Source organism: Sturnira hondurensis, unplaced genomic scaffold, assembly GCF_014824575.4.
Source record: "Sturnira hondurensis isolate 20B ecotype Veracruz unplaced genomic scaffold, ASM1482457v3 Scaffold0001221, whole genome shotgun sequence".
In the NCBI taxonomy this organism is placed as follows: Eukaryota; Metazoa; Chordata; class Mammalia; order Chiroptera; family Phyllostomidae; genus Sturnira; species Sturnira hondurensis.
In genome coordinates, this window is record NW_028073852.1 from 1,746,643 (window position 1) to 1,768,272 (window position 21,630).

At 61.5% G+C, this 21,630-nt stretch overlaps 1 protein-coding gene across 5 annotated transcripts in view; it reads left to right on the plus strand.

Annotated features, from left to right (window-relative positions):
* The window catches only part of TBC1D16 (TBC1 domain family member 16), a 55,665-nt gene extending 35,110 nt beyond the window's left edge, over nt 1-20,555 (plus strand). The window contains exons 4-13 of one of the 5 annotated variants that reach the window (XR_005069110.1): nt 9,400-9,561; nt 10,463-10,610; nt 11,491-11,658; nt 12,139-12,287; nt 12,758-12,892; nt 13,574-13,760; nt 15,505-15,684; nt 18,039-18,185; nt 18,519-19,631; nt 19,673-20,555. Coding sequence is in view for 4 of the 5 variants with exons in the window: in XM_037064036.1 (XP_036919931.1) it covers nt 9,400-9,561; nt 10,463-10,610; nt 11,491-11,658; nt 12,139-12,287; nt 12,758-12,892; nt 13,574-13,760; nt 15,505-15,684; nt 18,039-18,185; nt 18,519-18,767 (1,525 nt within the window). In the remaining variant the exon portion in view is untranslated. Of the gene's footprint in view, nt 1-9,399; nt 9,562-10,462; nt 10,611-11,490; nt 11,659-12,138; nt 12,288-12,757; nt 12,893-13,573; nt 13,761-15,504; nt 15,685-18,038; nt 18,186-18,518 lie in introns of all 5 variants that reach the window. The other 4 variants (XM_037064036.1, XM_037064065.1, XM_037064057.1 and 1 more) reach the window with 4 other exon arrangements.
* The last annotated feature ends 1,075 nt before the right edge of the window (nt 20,556-21,630 follow it).

Sequence of the window (21,630 nt, forward strand, 5' to 3'; positions counted from 1 at the left end):
TGCCGGTCGGTGCCGGTCCCCACCGGTCCCCGCCGAGCCAGCTCCTAGTTGCTTTAGTTACCTAGCTTGGCCTCACCCTTTGCTGGTCCTGTGGACACGGTGGGCTTTCTGATGGCTGTGGGGTTCCCGAAAGCGTGTGTGGAGGAGGAGGACAGAGGCCCTTCCTGTTCCTGGTAGCCCCATGGGACGGGGGCCCATCAGACACTGGGGTGACCATTCGGTGCTGATGGTCCACGCCAGTGTTCCTGCAGAAAAAACACGCAGGGGCAGCATGGCGCCTTTTCCGTGCACAGGCTACCCGGCCCCTGTGAGGCCGAGCTGCCTCCCGCCAAACAGCCCGGAGGTGGCAGTGCGTCGTGCGGGCCCTGGGAAGCACACGGGTGGCTCTCGCCCGGGCGTTCCTCTCGGCCCTGCCCGCACGCCTCTTCCTTCCCGGGTTGGGGCTGCCGCTTCCCGATCCCAGGGCTGACGTGACTGGCTGAAGCACTGGGTTGGGGCTGACCCTGGGGACCCCCAGGTTCGTAATCTCAGCCAGGCGTTGCGGGCAGGTGTGAACCCACCGCCACACCCCAGGCCAGGGAGTTGCCAGGGCAGCTCACGGGGGCCTGGCCTCTGTCCCGGACCCGCTCTGGCCAGAACGAGCGCTGCACCTCATTCTTTCTTTTGGTCACACGACACCTCCCAGGTTCACCTGAGAACGGCTGAGCACGCGCAGCTAGTGAGCACCTTGCTTTAGAAACAGCCTTTCATGTCCACGTGGAATTCCTGCAAAATCTGGGGGGAGGGGCAGCGCAGCCCTGGCTCCTCTGGGTCCCGGGTCCCGAGGGCTCCCTTCACTGGGGTCTTCTCGACGGCGAGGCAGTTCAAGGACGCGGTCAGCAGGGAATGGAGCCCAGCGGTGGGCCCGCGGCAGCCCGGATCAGCAGCAGCGTGGTCTCCAGGCTGCTGGTGCTATTAATTATTTTGCTTTATTTATTAGATGTGCGCGGCGTCCCTTCGCCTCCAAGCATATTTGCAAATGCCCTCAGGGAAAAAGAGAAACAAATGATCCTTGCCATCAGAGTCTCCAGGCCGTAATGAATGGCGCCGTGTGATCACGTTAAGGGGGGGAAGGCCCGTGGCCGCCGGGGGCAGCCAGAACCTACCTGCTCCGCTGCTGTAAATGCGTGTGACGGGGAAGCTCGGAGACTCGAGAATGCAGTCGGGTTGCTTATGTAAAATTGTTCTTCGTTTTACTCAGACATCCGACGACGTCGTTCTCTTTGACTCAGAAAAAAAAAGACAATAAAAACAGCACCCAGGTGATGCGGCGCCCTGTCTGCCTGCGGGCCGAGCATTCTCGCCCGCCCAGCGCCCTCCTCACGCAGCGGAGAAGCCAGGGCTGGCCTGGTTATCTTTTCCTAAATTGCGTGGGTAATAAACCTGAGTAATGTGCCTGCTCGCTCCCTCCCCTGATTTACACCCTCCGTGATTAGCGTGAGCTCACGTGGCATCAGGGACGTGTGGCAGAGCCGATCGCCGGGTGGGGCGCTGTCCCCCCATCCGCGCAGCGCCCAGCTGCGGGCTCGGAGAGGTGTGATTGATTTATGTCCTGCTCCACCTGCCCACCGGCCCGCCTGCACCCGCGGCTGAGGACACCTCTGAGCTCTACAACCGCAGGTTTCAGGGGCCGGAATGACGGAATCTTGGGGGCCTCTGGCCTGACCACTGCATTCGAGGTCTCGGAAAGCGTGTAACACGCACCCTGTTGGTGAAAGGGGCACCATGGCCCAGGTTTAGTGCCCTGGCCGGGCTCACTGAGTGCGCCCCGGGGGCTCAGAGGCCAGCCCACCCGGACGTCGCCCTGTGGTCTGCGGGAAGCAGGCTGCGTCCAGCCCAGCGGGCGGGTTGACCCATGCCTGTGAGGTTCACTCCGGCGGCCACGCCTGCAGTTTTCCTCGGACCTGTCAGCCTAGTGGCATTTCAGAAATGGCTGGAATTTGAGGGCCAGATGAGGTCTTGGAAGTGGAGTCCGGCCACCATCACCTTCATTGCACAGACAAAAGTTAAGGGCCGAAGTGAGACTCCCCTGTCACCCACCCGAGTCCCTGTACGGCGAGAGTACAGAGATGTCTGCGGCACCGTCCCTGGGAAGGCGGGCCCATCAGCTGGCAGCACGGACGCTGGGGAAGGGTGAGGGGTGGGGGGTGTGGGAAGGGGGTGCTCACTGTCCATGGGAAGGAGACCCAGAGACCCAGAGGTGGGGCCCACAGCCCCAGTCCATCCCCCTCCTGCTTAACCAAGCCCCAGAGAGGTCCCCCGGACCAGGGTGCAAGGAACAGGGGCTGGGGCAGGGTCTCCCTGAAGTCCCATGTCCCATGTGACCCCACGCTCACCGAGGCCTCAGCGGGTCCCAGAGGTGTGGCTGGGGTCAGGGGCAGCAGTCACTCTGGAGCCTGACATACGAGGAGTGAAGGGGGTAACGGGTGCATTGGAGGGCCCAGGACGTCCCTCCAGGGACTGACTCTCCAGCAGCCAAGGGTGATTACCGGGTTGAACAGGTCCGTCCTGCTCTGCCAGGTCCCTGCACACGTCCCCTCCCCTCGGCGCCCCCTTGCGCAGATGGAGACTGAGGCCCAGCCGAGGTGGGGAGCCCGCCGGAGCCGCACCAGCCGGGGGAGGGGCCCAGCCCCAGGTGCCCTGGGCTGAGGGTGCAGACACCCCCATCCGTGCTGATTCGGTCACTTGTGTTTCAGGTGTTTAAACACACAAGTGTGTGTCACTGTGACCTGTCTTCCCGTGGCCTTTTCTCTTCCCATATTTATACAACATAGCTCAATGCATGGTAATTGTGACACACCAATGCACACGGGTCGCATCGTGTCTCTGTGCTGCCTTGCGCTCCCATGGTCATTTCCCTCACGCCCGGTGACGTGCTTGTTCGCCAGCTTGTCTGGTGAAGTGTCTTTTCGAATCCTTTGCCCGTTTTTAAATTGTGTTCTTGGTTTTCTTATTGCTGAGACTGGAGTGTCCTTCCCATGTCCCGGACACAGATTCCCTACCAGAGGTGTTTTGCAAACATCTTTTCCCAGTCTGTGGCTGGTCTCTTTGTTTTCTTAACCGTGTCTTTCAGGGAACAGAAGTTTTTCATCTTAACGAAGGCCAAATTACCCAGATGATCAGTGTTTTCCTTTTACGGATCATGCTTTTGGTGTCTCGCCCGAGAAAGCTTCAGTCCGGCAGTGAATTGAAGCCGAGGCGTTCCCGTGCGTGGCGCGGACACACGTCTGTTACCGGGCACACGTGTGGGGAAGGCCGTCTCCCGGGCCCTGCTCCGCACCTGGGTTTCCTCGCTGCCGTGTTTCAAAAACCAGGGTTTTTCTTTTCCTACTTAGTTAATTAATCACTTCTTGTACGGCCTGTGCTTTTTGAGTTGTAGGAAACCTTGGCCTCTTCTAAGGTCAAAAAGCTTTTTACTCTTGGATTCTTTGAGAATTTGCAGCTCCAGTGTCCCATCCAGGCCTGCGACCCAGGTCGTTTTCGTGTATGACATGGGGGGGTGGGGCGGTTACCGTTTCCCCGCACAGAGACCCAGCCGCACTAACGCGGTCGGTGGAAAACCGTCCTTTCTCCGCTGTCCCTTCGTCCACGATCAGGTGTTGGCGTTTGCCTGTTTCTGGACTCTCTGTGCAGTCCCACCAATTTAAATGTCTTACCTTTGTTACCCACACCAAGCAGCCTCGTTCCGGAAGGTTCAGAAGGTCTCGAAATCAAGTACATCCTCCAACGTCCCTCCTTGTTAAAAAATGCTTGCTTTGCTTACTCGAGGAATTTTTCACAGCCGTGTGAATTTTGGAGTCCGCTTGTCAGTTTTTACTCCCTCCCCCCTGTCCTGCTGGATTCTGACGGGGACAGTGTAGAATATATAGACACTTCGGTCAGCCCACCCTCCCACCGGCCCTGGCTGCTGGGCCCCGGGGACGTGGCGCCCTCCCAGTTGGCTTGGGCGTCCTCTCCTGTCTCTCAGCCAGGAATTGCGTGTTTCTATAGAAAGGTCTTGAATGTCACATGTCACACTTATTTCTAAGGATTTCATGTAGGGTTTTTTCCTACTATAATGGCATTTAAAACATTTACCACATTTCCCAGCTGTGCGCCGTTAGCCTTTAAAAACGCCCCTGATGTCGGCACAGGAGCCTTTCACCCTGCAATCTGGCTGTATCCGGGTGTTCGTTCTCGCAGCCGTCTCGTGAGTTCCCTGGGGTTTTCCCCATGAACAGTGACGTCGTGCTCACAGAGGGACAGTTTTACCTCCTCTCTTCCCACCTGCATGCACTTCATTTCCTGCCTTACTCACGCGGCTCATCGGGAGCGGCCGCGGGGACAGCGGCTGTCCTGGCCTCCTCCCGACGCAGAGGGAAGCCGCTCGGCCCCTTCCCACGGAGCCCGTAGGGACTGCAGCGTGCTCGTGGGCGCCCTTTGTCGGTTCGCCCTTCCTCGCTTGACGACCATTGTTCCACCAATGAGCGTGGGATGTTTTTTTCAGGCAGTTCACGCATGTGTTTTTCACGGGCATCTCTGGTTATTTTCCTGGGATCGATGCCTAGAAATGAAAGTAAAGGGTCCACACGTATAATGAGCATTTTAAGCCTTTTTTTAAAAACAAAGTTTATTTATTTTTTAAAGATTTCATGTATTTACTTTTAGAGAGAGGGAAAAGGAAGGAGAAATGGAGAGAAACACCCATGTGTGGTTGCCTCTCACGTGTCCCCCACTGGGGACCTGGCCCACAACCCAGGCATGTGCCCTGACTGGGAATCGAACCGGCGACCCTTTGGTTTGCAGCCCGCACTCAATCCGCTGAGCTACACCAGCCAGAGCTGCACCTTAACCCCTTGGCATCCTGTTTCCAGATCGCCATCCAGCGAAGTCTAACGGGATAAGTCCCGCCCTCGGCACACGAGTACCTGCTTCCCCAAAGCCTTACCCACACAAGACTCTGTGATTTTTAAAATCATTGCCCACTTCCCAGGCGGCCCCCACGTGGTGTGTGGCTTCCATTCCCATTTGTTTCACTTCTCTAGTTATTGGTGTTTAGTCTCCAGGGATTTGTTTTTTTCTTGTCCTTTCCCCTTTTTTCTGTCGGACATCCATTTTCCTCTTTTTGAGTTACATACTTTTTTCGCATTAAAGACATTAATCCTTGTCATCTATAGGTGCTTTCACTTTTGTTTCCTGTTAACAGACTTGACTCTTTTGGAGCAGTCTCGGGTTTCTGGCAGGACGGAGCAGAGGGCGTGGAGCTCCCACGCCCTCCGGCCCCCACACCTGCACAGCCTCCCCCGCCTGATGGTGCATCTGCGGCAGTGAACGCACCTTCATGGACACGGCCCGGTGGCCCGGAGCGTCCGGTCGGCACTGGGCTCCTGCCGGTGCCGTGCGTGCTGTGGGCGTGGGCAAATGCAGGGTGACGTGGACCCGTCACCACAGGGGAGTCTCGGGGCCCTACTCACCCTCCAGGCTGCAGCTGCTCGCCCCGCCCCCCACGCACCCACGGGCACCGGTCTCTTCCGTCTCCATAGCTTTGCCTTTTCCAGGGCGTCAGGCAGGTGGGCGCCCAGAGTGCGCCCCCTTCCCAGACCAGCTTCCTTCACCTGGGCGTCTGCCTTTACGTTTCTCCCAGGCCTTTTCGGGGCTTGGTGACGCGGTATATTGTCATCTGGCCTCGCTGCTCGCCTACAGAATACAGAAGGGCATCTTGGTTGTTTCCAAGTTCTGACAGTTATGAGGGGCCACCAAAGGGCAACACTGCTTCCATCCCCTCTCCCCAACCCCCACCCACCACGCCGCACGCACCCAGCACCACCTCCAACATCGGCAACGCCCTTCCCAATGCGCCGTGCCCGCTCGCCCTGTGGGGCAGGCCAGGGGTTCCGGAACCCGAATCCAGGGTGCAGACTCCCCCGATCGGACTCGTGACTGAAAGGCCCCTGTTCGGGGCTGTGGCCGGGAGGGCTGGCCCCTGGTCCCTGGTCTCTGGGGAGACACAGAGAGGGGGAGTGACAGAGTGACAGCGGAAGTCTGCTTAAGCCCAGTCCGGCTCCGCAGGGGAGATCATGGGCATGAGCGAATCGATTGATAACTTAACCGAGGACAGTGTTTGGGGCTCCCCACTGGAGTTCCGTCCACTTGTCGTTCTGCTGACTCAGAAGTCTCGGAACAAGGAGAAACAAGTCCAAATTGATGAGTTTGGTTATTTGAAAATGTTAAAATCTGGCCCCCAAGTCTCTTTGACCTTGAGAACTACAACTCGGTCATTTTGGAGGTGTCTTCTGCGCCGCCCCCCGCCCGGCTTTCCCTGAAAGCAGACACTTCGTGGGTGTGTGTATCAGCTCTCTATTGCTGCGTAACGAGCGGCTTGAATGCTGCAGCTCACAGCAATAACCTTTTACTTGCCTGCGCATCTCCTGGCTGGGCGTGGCTAAGTCGGGCTTTTGCTTGGGCTCCTGGCGTGGCTGGGGGCAGGGCGTCTGAGATGGCCTCTGGCCAGGCTATGGGGGCCCTTGTGCCGAATGGCAGCTGGGTCTCTCTCCCGTGGTCTCTAGGCCGCCCTGGGGCTCACAGAGCGTCCCTCACACCACAGCCACTGCACGGACCACCCAGGTTCGGCAGCGCACAGGCCGACCACACTCTGGACAGGCCGAGTTGCAAGGACTCTGTGGCCAGTTCTGGTCCCCACCCCTGGGCCCAGCTCTGGGCCGGTGGCTGCGCCGGTTCCGAGGGAGAGGGAGCTGGCCTGCTCCGTCTCCTGCACTAGTGTGGGCTTGTTCTTCTGTTTCTGTTGTTGCATTTTGGCAACCCTCAGAAAAGGGCAAAAACCGAGAAACGCGACACTTTTTAAATTTTGCATCTTCTAGCTTTAGCTACAAAGCATTTTTCTTGCAGCGGGTCAGGAGTTATTAGCTGCATAAACCATCCTTTTAGCTTTCGTGGGCCACACATAATAATTTTATGAACAAACCAAATTGCATGAAGCACACACGAATACTTCTAACACCAAATCGCTCCACATGTGGAAAAAGATTTAAAAAATTGAAACTGCATGTATTTCCAGTTTCCTGAGGTTTTATTTCCTCATAATTTTTTTCTCTAACTCCAGGATTCTCCTAAGTTTTCATTCTCATCCCGGGCATGGGTCTCGAATGCCTGCCTGTGCCAGGAGCCCGGGGCACGGGCACCACCAAGACATGGCCCTGACCACGCGGCAGCTGGTCTTGAGGGACACACGTGTCATCCTAGATGGCCCAGCTGGCCAAGCAGTCACCCGCCATGACAGGTCCTGGGCGCGGACAACGGAGGCGCCATCAGCTTCACTCTGGGGTGAACGTGCAGAAACCAGGCTGCAGGTCCCAAACACAGTGTCTTGAATTAATTCATCAATCAATTAATTCATGCAAATAGTTTCCCCGCTAAGGAGCTGGAAAGGGCTTAAGCAGCCTTCTGCCTGGAGGCGAGTTGCTGCAGGGAGGTGTGTGGGGCCGTCTCTCTGTGTCTCCCTCTCTCAGTCTCTCCTGGGCTCCTTCCCCGCCGGGGACCAGGGACCAGTCCCCCTGGCCATGGCCACGGCCACAGAGCAGGGGTTTTCGCCCAGGCCTGTCAGAGGGAGTCTCCGCCCTGGATCCGGTTTCTGGAACCCCTGACCTGCCCCACAGGGTTGAGCGGGACACAGCGTGTTGGGAAGGGCAGGCCGGAGTTGGAGGTGGTGCTGGGTGCGTGCGGCATGGTGGGGGGTGGGGGTTGGGGGCAGAGGCTGGAAATAATGCCACCCTTTGAGGGCCCCTCTCCAGCTGGGTTTGGAGGCGAGCCCAGGACGGGCCGGCCGGCGGGAAACAGGCTGAGCACAGACTCCCCCGGCCACTGGGGCCTCACTGCTCAGTAAGCAGATTATGAAACTCCTTGTTAAGCGGCCTGGTGGGGGCTGTCCTCAGACCCGCGACTTGCCTCGTTTTGCAAAGTGATCTCATAGTGAAGCCCGGTCAGGGTCCTCTCGGGAAGGCGGGCGAGTCCCTCGGCCTTTTTGGGTCGAGTTTCCCTGCAGCCACCGTGGTTCACCTAATCTGCTGACCTTCCCGCTCGACTCCCTGTTTTCACCCCAGTCTCTTTCCTTGGACAGCCCGGGTGCCCGCAGGGTGCGGCTGGGCCCACTCCTTGAGGCAGGGCAGGAAGAAGAGCCGCCTGGGCCCGCACACCGGGCCCTGTGTTGTTCCGGAAGCTGCTGGGATCCTAGACAGGCGGCCTTTGTCCTCCGGGACGTCCCCGAGTTGTAAGGGATGGCATTCAGACAACCCGGCGTAGCTTCATTCGGTGACGCGGTGCTGACTGGGGGCAGAGGGTCCTGGGGTCTGTCACCTCCATCACTCCTGCTCTGGGCTGAGGCAGGACGGCAAAGCACAGAGGTGGCGGCCCTGTCTCCTCAGACACTGGGCTGCTGTCCCCGGTGGGAGCGTGCCTTCGCTGTGACCGAGGTTCACGGAATCCCACGAGACCACCTTCATTCAGCCTGGGGTGTGACTGAATCCGCAGGATAAGGCACACTTCATCCAGGGCTCTAAACCATTCACCCATCTTCTCGTTAACGCAGAATAAATGGGGTTGTGTTGCTGAACTTCAAACTTAGGTACCATAAAATATGCTGGTGAGGGCATGGGCCCCAAAGCTTGGGTTCAAACCCCAGCTCCGCCACCTGCTGGCTGTGTGACCTCGGGGAAGTTCCTCAGCCTCTCTGGGCCTCAGTTCCTCTTTCGTGCAGTGGAGGGGCTAATACTACCCATTTCCTGGGGTTATTGTGAGGACGGCCACAGCACGTGAGGAGTGGATGCCCCAGCCCCAGGCCCATACTGAGTGTTTAAAAATGTTCACTGTTCGCATGAATACTATTAATAACCCAAATGTTTTTTAACTGAACCAGCGTTTTCTCAGGGACATAGGGGGCCAGTTTGCACCCCAACAGAAGCCCCGTGCTGTCTAAGGTGGTTGGGAAAAGGCCCCAAGGGCTGGGGGCCAGCACCGGCCATCCACAGACCTCTAGTCTATGCAAAATCCAGTTATTATCCTCAGTTTGCAAAGGAGAAAACAGAGGTTCAGAGAGTCTTGGTAACTTGCCTAAGGCCACACAGCAAAGACTGGTCGGTATGACCTTGTCACCAGGCGGAACCGGATTTGCCCACAGGTGAACACCACTGGGTGTGACTCCTGGGCGTGCGTTCCTTTCCCCGCCATTCAGTCTCGGTGTCCGGCCGTGTCCACGAGCACCTGAGCCTGGTGGGCGTGTTTAAATGGCTCCGCCACGCCCTCCCTGTCCTTCCCCCTGGGCTTCGAGGACAGAGAGGCGAGTGGCCATCCCACAACCTGCTCCCCCAGCTCCCCCTCCAGCGTGGACGCCCACCTGCAGTTCCCGGACAGCACTGGCCTCCTGCAGGCGCCGCGCTGGGATGAGCCGCAGCGGACGCACGCCCTGGAGCAGATCTGCGGCGTGTTCCGCGTGGACCTGGGGCACATGCGCTCCCTGCGCCTTTTCTTCAGGTGAGAGCCGGCGGTCTGCTGCAGGTGGGCCCCTAAGCAGCGCTGGCGTCATGATGTCATCCGCAGTGGGACCCATGAAGGCGGCCCCGCAGGAAGTGGGTCTGGGTGGCTCCCAAACTCATCCTTCCGCCGTCAGGGTGGTGACCGCCAGCTTTTGTTTGGGGCCCTGGTGTGAGGGGTCGGGGAACAAGCCCAGCTGGTAGCTTCAGGCTGCCCCCACTGCCCACCTAGCTGCTCTGAGCTTTCTGGAAGGAGGTGCCCTTTCTTCTGCGATGGGCGGGCCCTCCCTGTGACTGCCCCGCCCAGTAGCAACCTCGGGTCCCTCCTGGGAGGCACAAGGTGGCACCAACCACAGACCCTCAGAAGAAGCAGGAGTGTCACCCCAGAGGGTCTGCAGACCTAGAGCCACACTCCCGCCTCTAGGGGCAGGGCTGCCAGGGTCAGCTGGTGGCCCTGGTAGCTGGCAGTGGTTTCCCAGGAGGGCCCCCAGAGGGCCGCCCAGGCCTGCTGGAGGAAGCCCAGGAGGAGGCTGGCTGACTGCCGCCCACCTGGCTTCAAAGTCTGATTCCGAGGACAGAACCCACCCTGCCCCACCCCCACCCCCAAAGAGAAGGGACGGCACCGAGGCCTCTTTGGCCGGTCTCCTGGGGAGCTAACCAGGACAGCCCTGCTCCCCTGCCCTCCCAGGAGGGAGCAAGCTTTTTTGCCTTCCTCAGCAAAAAGGGGTGCTGGCGTCTGCTGGGCCGCAACTCGGTCCCCCTCTCAGCCAGCAGCCAAACTCCACAGGGACTTCCTGTTTCCTGCCTCCGAGGTCAGTGATAGTGGGCTCTGATTATACTTGGAAATAAAAGCCCGTGTTTACACTTCCATCCCTTCTCCTCCCCCTGCGACGGCCACGCAGTGATGAGGCCTGCACCAGCGGCCAGCTGGTGGTCGCCAGCCGGGAGAGTCAGTACAAGGTGCTCCACTTCCACCGGGGCGGCCTGGACAAGCTGGCGGACGTGTTCCAGCAATGGAAGTACTGTGCCGAGACCCGCCTCCGAGACCAGGTAGCCGCCGCACGGGCAGGTCCAGGGAGACCCGCCGAGCCCCCTCCGGCCTCCATCGGGGTCCACGACACCCCGCACCTCCCTGCTCTCGCCCGAGGTCTGTGGGCTGCGAGCCAGGGTGCCAGTGGCTGATGGGGCCGCAGCTCCGGATTGGAAACCAGTGCCCAGGCCTGCCTGTCACGCCAGCGCTCTGCACTCGGAAAGTCCTGTTTTGACAAGGCTTCCCGCCATATTTTGCTCAGTCTCCATGCAAATGTAATAAGCGCTCTTTAATTATCTGTTTAAGATGCTGTATGTGCTTATTAGAAATGGGGCCGACTGGAAAACCCCCCTTCCTTCCCACCGAGCCTCCTGCTGGCTTCCCTTATTACAGTAGCCTGGCTTTTCCCTACACCGAACAACCTTTGATTTCTGAATTAAATGTCAGCTGCAGTTTTGCCCTGGATTCGTGACTGCCCGTGGAGACAGCCTGACGGGCGGGCTCCCCGCCCGCCGAACAGCGACCCCTTTGTACGCGGCCAATCACATGTAATTTATTGCAGGCCCTTCCGGCAGAGGCAGAGGGAAGTTGGGCCCAAGGAGGCATTAATTCCATTTTGCGGCTGGGGGTCGAGGGAGAGTTGGGGGAGGGGGCAGGCGGTGGGTGGGAGCCAGCCAGGGGGCCAGGCGAGGGCCGGGGGAGCAACGTGTGTGAGATGAAGGTATTTTCATTTTAATTGCGTGTGATCACGGCTGCCACCCAGGGCGGTGTATGCAGGGGAGGGGCCCCTCTCCCTTCAGGAGAGAGGGAGCGGCTTTCCCAGCCCCGCCCCCCCCAAGAGCATCGCGGGCCTGGACCCCTGTGGTTGCACACTCATCTATCCCTTGTCCTGCTGTCCAGCAGGTCGCCGACGAGAAGACGTGTATGAAGTTCTCCATCCGACGTCCCAAACTGCCCTCCTCCGAGACGCACCCCGAGGAGAGCATGTACCGCAGGCTGGACGTCTCCGCCTGGTTGCGGCACCTGAACGAGCTGGGCCAGGTGGAGGAAGAGTACAAGCTGCGCAAGGTGAGGCCGCCCGCAGGGTGGAGCCGGGCCCGGGGGCGGGGCCCTCTCTGGGGGCGGGGCCGGGCCACCTCCGGGGGCGGGGCCGCCCGGGGCGGGGCGGGCGGGGCCGGTCCCCTCCAGTCGGCGGCAATCCCAGCCGCCCTCGTGGGGTGCGGGCGTCCAGCCTCCGCCTGTCTGGAAGAGCGCGCGGTGAAATGCAGCCCGTCCAAACCCGCGGATTAGGCCGTGACGTGAGAACCACACGTTCCCGAGCGCCACCCCGGGGGGGCATTGACATTGAAATGAGCCTGGCTGTGTCCTGTATGGGAATGGAGGGCCCGCACTTTCCCCTTCCAAACAAGTGCAAATTGCGGCTGCTGAATCAAGGCATCAGTTGTCAGAAGGCGCAGCCAAGCCACCAAAGCACAGCCCTCCCGGGATCTGGGGGCGCTCTGAGCGGCCCTCTGCCGGCCCCTCCCAAACCGCGGCCGCTTCCTCCAGGCCATTTTCTTCGGCGGCATTGATGTGTCAATCCGGGGGGAGGTCTGGCCCTTCCTGCTGCGGTATTACAGCCACGAGTCCACGTCGGAGGAGAGGGAGGCGCTGCGGGCGCAGAAGCGGAAGGAATATGCCGAGATCCAGCAGAAAAGGTAGCCGCTCGAACGCGGGGGAGGGACACTCGGAAAGGCAATGTGAGGGGCAAGTCAGCACCGATGTGTCCTGCGGCCCATCCCCACCGTCTCTTTCGAGAATGTTCTCCCCAGACCGTGATTGCCCTCATTATCCCAGGCTCCTTTTAGCTCTCATGTCTCAGTTTTAGCATTCTTTTCAGCAGGCTTTACTAGACGCTGGGGTGGCGAGGGGTCAGGGGCAGCTCAGGGGCCCAGCGGGAGCCAGGATGGCTGAGGTCCATCTGGGCCTGGTAGGTCCCTGGGCTGCGGTCATGTCTCCTCCCGGGGCTGCGCTTGTGCTGGGCACCGCCTTGGGGACTCCCGCCACCCTGGAGTCAGAGGGGAGACTAGACGGAGGGTCCCCAGTTCCCATCCATGGTAGGAGTGGGGAGGAAGGAAGTGCACCTGCCACTCGCTGACCCCGGTGGGCGCCCGGTGGGACGGCGCAGGCTCTCCATGGCCCCCGAGGAGCACAGGGCGTTCTGGCGGAACGTGCAGTTCACCGTGGACAAGGATGTGGTGCGGACGGATCGCAGCAACCAGTTCTTCCGCGGCGAAGGCAATCCGAACGTGGAGTGCATGAGGTGCCTGCCATACCCCTGGGGCCTCGGCCTCCGGTGACCCTCTGGGGCGGGGATGAGCATCTGAAGCTCCTGAGCTGCGCAGGGCGGGGTTCACACAATCACCCCAGAAGCAGAGAATCACTAGCTGCTTTAGGCAGTTCCACTCAGCCTCTGTGGCCATAGTGTCCCGGGGAAGCCCGCAGGTCTCTCCCAAGGGTGTCAGCAAAGCCACCATCCCCTGGGCATCCACCCAGGCCTTGCTTGGCTCATAAGAACCAGGGCCGAGCCTGCCTGAGTGTCTCCCAGTGGGCAGTCCCCCAGGTGATAAAGCCAAACTGAGCAGGGCTGGCATCTTGGACATTCTGCTGCTGACAGATAGTTGCTCAAAATTAGCCCATAAAAATGTGCCTGCCGACCCCTGCTTTGTCACAGGCAATCGACCGTTAAGGAAATCAGTCGCACACCCTCCCGGCCCCCCTCCCCACTCCAGGCCTCATGAGTGGCTAATTGCAGGCCATTACCCTTCCCAAGGCTGGGAGACGGTGCCCCTGGGGTCGAGGCGAAGGACAAGGGTTCGGGCAGCCCGGGGTCTCCAGCCCGGAGTTCTGCCGGCCCCGGGCGACATGCCACGGTCAGGACAGCAAGGGTGGGCATGTCATGGCCACCCTCGCTGACCACCTGCTCTCTGGGCTGTGCCGCCAGGAGGATCCTGTTGAACTACGCAGTGTACAACCCAGCCATCGGCTACTCCCAAGGCATGTCGGACCTGGTGGCACCCATCCTGGCCGAGGTCCTGGATGAGTCGGACACCTTCTGGTGCTTTGTGGGCTTGATGCAGAACACCATCTTCGTCAGCTCTCCTCGGGATGAGGACATGGAGAAGCAGCTGGTGAGGCTGCCTTTTGGACGTGGGTGGGGAGTCTCGGTGGCTGCGTGTGCCGTGACTGCTGTGGGTCAGCGGGAAAGCGGGGGCAGGTGCTGTGGATGAGGTGTGGGGGCTTAGCCCAGGCCTCTGGGGAAGGGCCGCATGCTGCTCCCTGGTCTTAGGGTGCCTGTTTTCATCGCCACCCCACAATCCCAGCAGGCTCAGAGACTGGGTAGCGTGGGGCCCTCCCTGGTGGCTCTCACCTACTACATACGGCGGCCCATGCCAGGGTCCCCAGGGCTCCCGAAGCCACACTGAGGCCCACCAGACAGTGGTCACACACTCCCTCCCAAGGGCGTCGGCCTTCCCTGCAGGGCCCGGGGCAGCCCCCTTTGCTCCACAGCCTCCTGTGACCCACACAGGCCAGGCAGCACTGAATACCGGGGCCGAGGGGCAGGCAAAGTTGGAATAAGCATCCGGGGGCTCCAGGTCCCGGCCAGCGGGCAGTGGGCAGTGGGCAGTGGCCCCAACTCCCCAGTAGTGGACAGGGAGTGGACAGGGAGGGGAGGAGGCTGGGTGCTGGAGCCGGTGGGGGGGTACAGCTGGGGAATAAGGCCGGTGGGCAGATCGACTCCACTGCGCAGGGGTCAGGCCCTGGACACTGCCGAGACTTGGCTGCCCCGTGCGTCCTGGGCAGTGGCCCTGCGTGGCCAGGTCACGTTGGGCCACAGGTGTCACGAGCAGCAGGGCCCCGGTGCCGAGGCAGGGAGCTCGTTGGGGGCCCCCGGGCTCTGTGGCTGGGAGAGGAGAGCACAGCAGAGGGGTCAGGCCAAGGTGGCCAGGAAAGGGGGGTGTGGATGGGATGGGGAGGGCACCTGGTTAGGGGCTCGGGGGCGTCCGTGAGGAGGGGTCAGCCACGTTTGTGGGCTTGACCCTGCTGTGGGCCACGAGTTGTAGAATGAGGCCTGTGGGGATGGACCCGCAGGATCAGTTCCCACGAGGGGCCTGCATGCCCCACTCCTGTCTCTGGCGAGTGGGACAAAGGGCTGCTTGTGTGGGAGGAGCCAGGGAGTCACTGAGACTGAGCCCCAGGCTGTGATGCCCGGCGGGGCGGGGCGGGGGGCTGCCAGCTCAGTGGGCTCCCCTTGGCTTCTGCCTGATGTCAGGTTTTCGTGGTACCTGGGGAGCCAATTACCAGGTCTGACGCCACTGGCCTCCGATGAACTCACAAAGCATGTGGCCCTGTGACGTGTCACGCACTGGAGACTGATTTTCCAGTGGTGCTGGCGAGGTCGTCGGCTGCAGCCAGGCACTGCTGCAAACAGCCGAGGTCTCATCCCACGTCACTGGGTGGGGACCTTTAGTGTGGGATGGCGCGCCCTGGGGTTCAGGGCCGCCCCTCCCTGCTCCGTGTCAGCCCCGGGAAATGGTGGGACTTGGAGGTCTGAGTGGAAGGTGGATGGGCCCTGGGTTCCCAGGAAGGAGGGGATGTCAAAATCACCCCCCCGAGGGTGAATGCGGCCTGGGGGTCCTCCCAGCACGGAGCTCTGGTCAGCCCACCGCCCACAGCAGGGCCCCCTGCTCGATCTCCAATCTGGGATAAACCGGCAAAGACGGGTGTGGGTCGGGGTCCAGCGGGGAACGCAGTGAGCAGGTGCAGCGTGGCCTGGCACATAGGTGGTGCTCCAGGGTGGGGCGGCCGGAGGAGGGCCCCGGGGCGGGGGCGGGGGCTGAGGGCCGAGGGCTGACCGGACCTGCTTCACCGCAGCTGTACCTGCGGGAGCTGCTGCGGCTGATGCACCCGCGCTTCTACCAGCACCTGGTCTCGCTGGGCGAGGACGGTCTTCAGATGCTGTTCTGCCACCGCTGGCTGCTGCTCTGCTTCAAGCGCGAGTTCCCCGAGGCCGAGGCCCTGCGGGTCTGGGAGGCCTGCTGGGCCCACTACCAGGTGAGGCGAGGCACGGCGGGGCGGCCAGGACCACGCCCCGGAGCAGGCCTCACTCCCCCTCACCCCGCCTTCCTGGGGGCCAGGGCCCACATAACCATGCACCTCCTCCGGGGTCCCCCTCCTCAGAAACCCCCCGACCCCTCCACCAGCCCCAGGCTGGCCCCTCACCCTGCCACCACCTGCTGTCCCACGGGCGTGCCAGTTTCAGACCTGCAGCTCGCCCCCCAAGGAGTTGAAACCAATGCAAACCACCCACCGGCTGCCCTCGTTACCGCCTTCTGGTGCCAGGCTCGTCTCTGTCACATCCAGTCAGCATGAAGGACATTTCTGGGGCCAGACAGGCCCACCCCTGCAGCCCAGGATGCTGGTGTCCACGGGCGGGAGCAGGTGCCCACCCACCTTCTCCCCTCAGGACCACTCAGAGAAACCCCACAGGGCAAAACCCCACTTCCCTGCCAGAGTGCCCAGGGCCAGCCTGCCCCCGCCCACCCCCCCCCCACCCCCCGCCAGTCATGCTGATTTCCCCAGCCTTCTCCGGCACTCAGTGTCTCCCCGGCAAATCCCCCGGGGCCCAGTGCTGCGGACCCTGTCACACAGCTTTAACGCCCCAAGGAGCGACAAGCTGACGATGCCAAAGGATAGGCAAGTCTCTTTGAATCGTGAGCCTTTAAAACGAAACGGGTTTGACGCATCGCGAGGGGGCCAGGACCCTTTCTGCGCAACCCGTCCCCACTGCGGCGGCCCTCGCGGCTTCGACTCCCCGACCCACGGGGACAGGTGGGGTGCCCACTCCCTCCACCCGCACGTTTGGGGGACATCCACCGGTCAGGACAGGCACCGGCCGGGGCGGTCCCTGATCACGCCTGCCTCGAGAGGCCTCAGGGCATGTTTCTCCGACAGCAACGTGGCCGCCCGCGTTGCACCATTGTTTAGGCCGATGGTACAGGCTGAGCTTCGCCCGAGAGGTGGGGCCATTTTTCACAGAGACCCCGTCACCATCATCTGGTACAAATTCCCAGGGGAGGCCCCTGGGGACATCTCTCCCGACCTGATGTCCACAAATCAAGGTCACATCATTGTCAGGCTTCGGACAAAATTTAGCCACATTTGGTTCCTCTCGTTGACCAAATTAGGGTGGTAGGGGTACACTAATTCATCAGGAGTGAGCTCTGGGTTGGGGGTCACCATCGGCAGTGCCTTTAACGTTTTAGGTGGTGACCCCGGAGGGAGAGAAGCTCTGTTCTAAGCGTTTGCTGCTCGCTCGCTGGCCTCCGGGGACGGCCCATCCCAGGCCATGTCCCAGGGCCTGCAGCTAGTCCTGCACTGCTGTCCAGCTGGGTTTAGGGCATGCGGTGCCCTCTCCGCCCCACGATCCTCTCTGAGAGGGACTGGACACCCCCCTTCCTGGAGCCCTGTGCCGTCTCCCCCACCTGCTGGAGTTCACAAGCCACAAGAGGCTCAGGCTGAGCCCCAACAAGCCCAGGCGGGTGGTTCCGGGCTGGGGGGGGGGCTAGCCACCCGGGGGTGCTCTCTCCAGGGCTCTCGGGGCTTTGGCTGCGGTAACGACAGCCCGCACTCTGGCTCCACCTGGCTGGGTGGTGGACGCCGGGAGACTAAACACGGGCTTCCCGGTTCTCCTTGTCCTTCCTCTGCTCCCGGAAACGCATTGGAATCAAAGTGCACATGCCCACAGAGCGTCCGGACAGCGGAGCAGGCAGGATGCTCCAGGGTCAAGATCAAGTGCAGGCTTCCTGCGGCGGGCTGGGCATTGCCGCTCCACCCGGACCAGCAGGGGCCTGCCGGGCTCGCTCAGTTAGGACCTTCTTCCCCCTTTCTCAGCAACAAACCTGAGAGTTACCTCTGGGGTGGGGGTTGGGACGGTCAGCCTGGGTATTTGGTGGGTGGCCGCCAGAGGCCCCTTCTTTCTGGCTTGTTGCCCCAGCTGCTGGAGTGTGCGGTCACCCAGCGTTTGCACGTGCTGTGACTGAAGACTCTCACCAACAGCCGTTAAAACAAGCCCCAGCAGGCCTTCAGATGAAGGGCTTTCTGTGCTCCCCAAACAGCAAGCCCCCAAAGGGGTCTCCAGGAGAGTCCCAGAAACCCGTGGGAGGCCAGAGCCAATGTCATCCCCTTGGGTGTCACAGCAGCCTGTCAGTGCTGACTGTCATGGGTACTGACATTGGCCCTTGCAGGTGGGGAAACTGAGGACCGGCGAGATCCTGTGGCTTGCCCAGGGGCCCCATCACCCACCCCGACAGCCTCACCTGCACCCCCACACTCAGCCCCCACCTGCAGGCCAGGGCCCACAGCCGGATCAGGAACCTGACCTGAACCCCACCCTCTGCACCCCTCAGACGGACTACTTCCACCTTTTCATCTGCGTGGCCATCGTGGCCGTCTACGGGGATGACGTCATCGAGCAGCAGCTGGCCACCGACCAGATGCTCCTGCACTTTGGGAACTTGGCAATGCACATGAATGGGGAGCTGGTGCTCAGGAAGGTGAGGGACTGGCCCCGCCCCCTCACTAATACAGCCCCGCCTCCCCTCAGGCCCCACCTAGACTGCTGGCCCCAGCTTCTGGGAGCTCCCCACCAGGGCCCAGCCATCAGCACCATCACCCACGTGGCCGTGCCCCAAGAGCCTCACTTCCCAAGGGACTGAACAGATGACCGGGGCAGTTAGACAAGTTCCCCACCGAGGGGTGCCTCACTCACAGCCCGGAGCCAGGGAGGCCGAGGCAGGCTCGGGGGAGCCTGGCACACCAGCGGCCCACAGATGGGAACCATCGCTGTCCCCCCGCCTCTCCTCACTGCCTGTCCCCTCTCTCTGCAGGCGAGGAGTTTGCTCTATCAGTTCCGTCTCTTGCCCCGCGTCCCCTGCAGCCTGCACGACCTGTGTAAGCTCTGCGGGACCGGCATGTGGGACAGCGGCTACATGCCCGCCGTGGAGTGCACGGGCCACCACCCGGGGTCGGAGAGCTGTCCCTATGGGGGCACAGTGGAGACGCCTTCGCCCAAGCCCCCTGGAGAATGCAAGAAAGGCCCGAAGACTCCTCGGGAAGGCTTTGGTTTCCGCAGATAGGTCAGGCCCCTTGCACTGGCGAGGGTTGAGGGGACCTCACCATGGTCCCAAGCATGTGGGAGGGGGTGGGGATGGGCGTGGATGGGACAGGGATGGTCGAAATGTAAGGGAAACACCTTCGGGCACCATGAAGGGGACCTTTTCATACTAACGACGAAAAGCAGAGTCTGGAAGTGAGAGAACGAAGCCCTGACAGCCACCCAGAGAGAAGTCGGCTCCCGAGAAACGGTGGGACCGGAACACACAGCCCCTCCACCTGGAGACGCGGCAGGCTGGCACCTCGTGGCGCCCTCCTCTGATGCATCCCAGTGAGGCCCAGGGTGCGCCCCAGCGCTGTTCACAGATGCAGGGCACCGCCTGGCAGTGGGGACGGCAGAGACAGGAAAAGCGGGTCCGGTCCACCCACCACCGCCCGCGTTTGCAGCAGCACAGGAGGGGGGTCCCCTCCAGGCCCAGACCCAACATGGCAAGCTGGACACACCTCTTGGCCAGGCCTGGCTCCCTGCACCAGCCAGCGCTTCCCACAGCTTCCCCAGCCGAAGCGGCAGCCCTGAGGAGACACCTGCCTCCAGGAACAAATGCCCCACTGGTTTCCAGATAGAGAGGGGTGGTTCGAGAAGCTGGGGGCTTTCACACTGTCCAGGTAGACATTGGACACCCTGCCTTGTGAAGGAAGCCACCTGCCCATGACATGTTGGAAACTCTGGCTTCCTCCCGAGGTGAGGAACGTCTCCATGAGGTTCTTTGATGTTAAGGTCAACTGTGGCAAATGTGGGGCGGGGTGGCTGCTGGGTGGGTGAGGGGGGTGTGTACGGGCGTGTGTGCAAAACCTTTGAGAGAATCACTGTGTTGGGGGAAGTGGTGGTAGTGTGTTCACAGACTGGCCAGGACAAAGGCACTTGAAGATAGCAGGTGGTGGGATCCAGGGAAGAAGCCTGCAGTCCGGGCCCCTCTGCTCCCTGGTCGGAGGCAGGCTCTCCCAACCTGCCGTCCCTCCTCCGCGAGGTTCGGACGTGGGCAGACCAGGGCAGGCAGAACTCCTGACCACCTGCACAGAACACGGACTGCTGGGAGCGAGGACGTCTGAATCCTCCAGCCACTTTTGGGGAGGAGGTGCCGGGAAGTGAGGTCACAGGGCCACAGCCCCACCTGAGAGCTTCTTCCTAGCCAGCATTTCGGCAGGAAGGAGGAAGTGAGCAGACTCCCCCAACTGTAACCTGAGCCCAGGTCCTCCCGCAGGCAAGGGGACTGTCCTTCCAAGTTCCTGGTCCCTTTGCCCAAGAGCCTTTTGGAGAGACCACCCTGGGTCTCCAACCGTGCCCAGATCTTGGGGTGCTGACCGTGCTGGTCCAGCCGCAGGGGTCCTGGCTGGGTGGGGGTGGACTTCGTCCAAGTCCACCATGAATCAGGGTCCGTGCCGATCGGCAGTCTTCTCCCGGGAGCAAATCAGGGCGTCAGCTCCCCAGGGCCACAGTGACTGCATAGCAGCCCCAGCCCCTGGGGGCCTCACACTGCACCCACTTGTCTGCCACGAGAGTCTGGCCAGCTGGGCTGGGCCGTTCGGGTCTGGGTCAGCTTGCTGTGAAGCCCCAGAGGGGTGCCTGCCAGAGTCAAGGTCACTCTCGGCTCTGCCCCGTGTCCCTGCACCTGTCCTGCAGGCCAGCGTGGGCCAGGGCAAAGATGCGGGCAGAAATGTCCAGGTGCCTTTCCAAGCCCTGGCGGAAGCCACACCTGCCGCCATCCCGCTGGCCAAAGCAAGTCACGAGGGGGGCAGTGGACCGTCTGTCTCCATAGTGAGAGGGGCGGTGTGATGACCCAGCAGGCCTGGGAATTCGGGGAGGGCGGAGGACCTGGGCGGTCGATACAGCCCTACCACTGCCAGGAGGGCCTGGTCCAAATAACAGTTGGGGCCTGCCTTCTGCTCTGGGGGCAGGTCTTCCCCTGGAGAGGAAGAGGCTGCCCTCCGCCCCTGCCCCGCACCCTGGGCCGCAGTGGCAGAGTCTTGCATTGCTCTGCAATACCTTGTGCCTTTGGGCTGCTGGGTGGGGGGCGGGGATTGTGCAGGGATCCCCTCGTTTGGAGAGTCCTGGAACAAAGCTTTTATCCCAAATGTAGCCCCTCACCCCACAGCTCCCCAAGATCCTCTACCAAGTGCCACCCCTACCCTCAGTGGGCCCTGGGAGGTCGCCTCTCAGAACAGGCAGGAGTTTGGAAGCCCTGGCTGTGTGGGCCGGGGAAGGCCTGCCCACCGGGCTCCCTTCATCTGGAAGCAATTAGAGGAAACCAGCCGAAAGCCCGAGGCAGCTGCCGCCCAGCACCGTCCCCAGCCGCACACGCATTGGGGTGATAATTCAGTCATTAGCCGTCCGGCCTTCCCACCACCAGCACGCGCAGGCGGCGTAATCAGCCCGCGCCGAGGCTCTCCAAGATGCTGCTTATTTAACCCATTTTTTAAAATGACACTTAATGCTGTTGGCTGGCGTGCGTGTGCGCGCATGCCTAAGTTCCCTGTGCTGGTGTCCGTGCCATCACCGCGAGCGTCCCCAGGCCTCCTGGGTGCCTCTGACGCGTGCCTGCTGGGTCGGAAGGGGACCCGTGGTGGGGGCCCAGGGAGGGGAGGAGGAAGTTGGGCCCAGCGGGGTGGAGGGCACGCAGGTGGTTGGGTTGGGGTCTTGTTGGCGCTCTGCGATCTGGGCTGGGAAGGGGACCTTGTGTACGCACTGGGGTTCCGGACCCAAGTCCAGCCAGAAAGAACTGGAGCTCACAGCTACCAGAGTCGTTCCCGAGGCCATCGGGGAGGGTGGGTGGGGTAGGGACGGGCCAGCCCACGCCTGCAGAAGGAGGGCCAGCAGCCCGGAAGGGG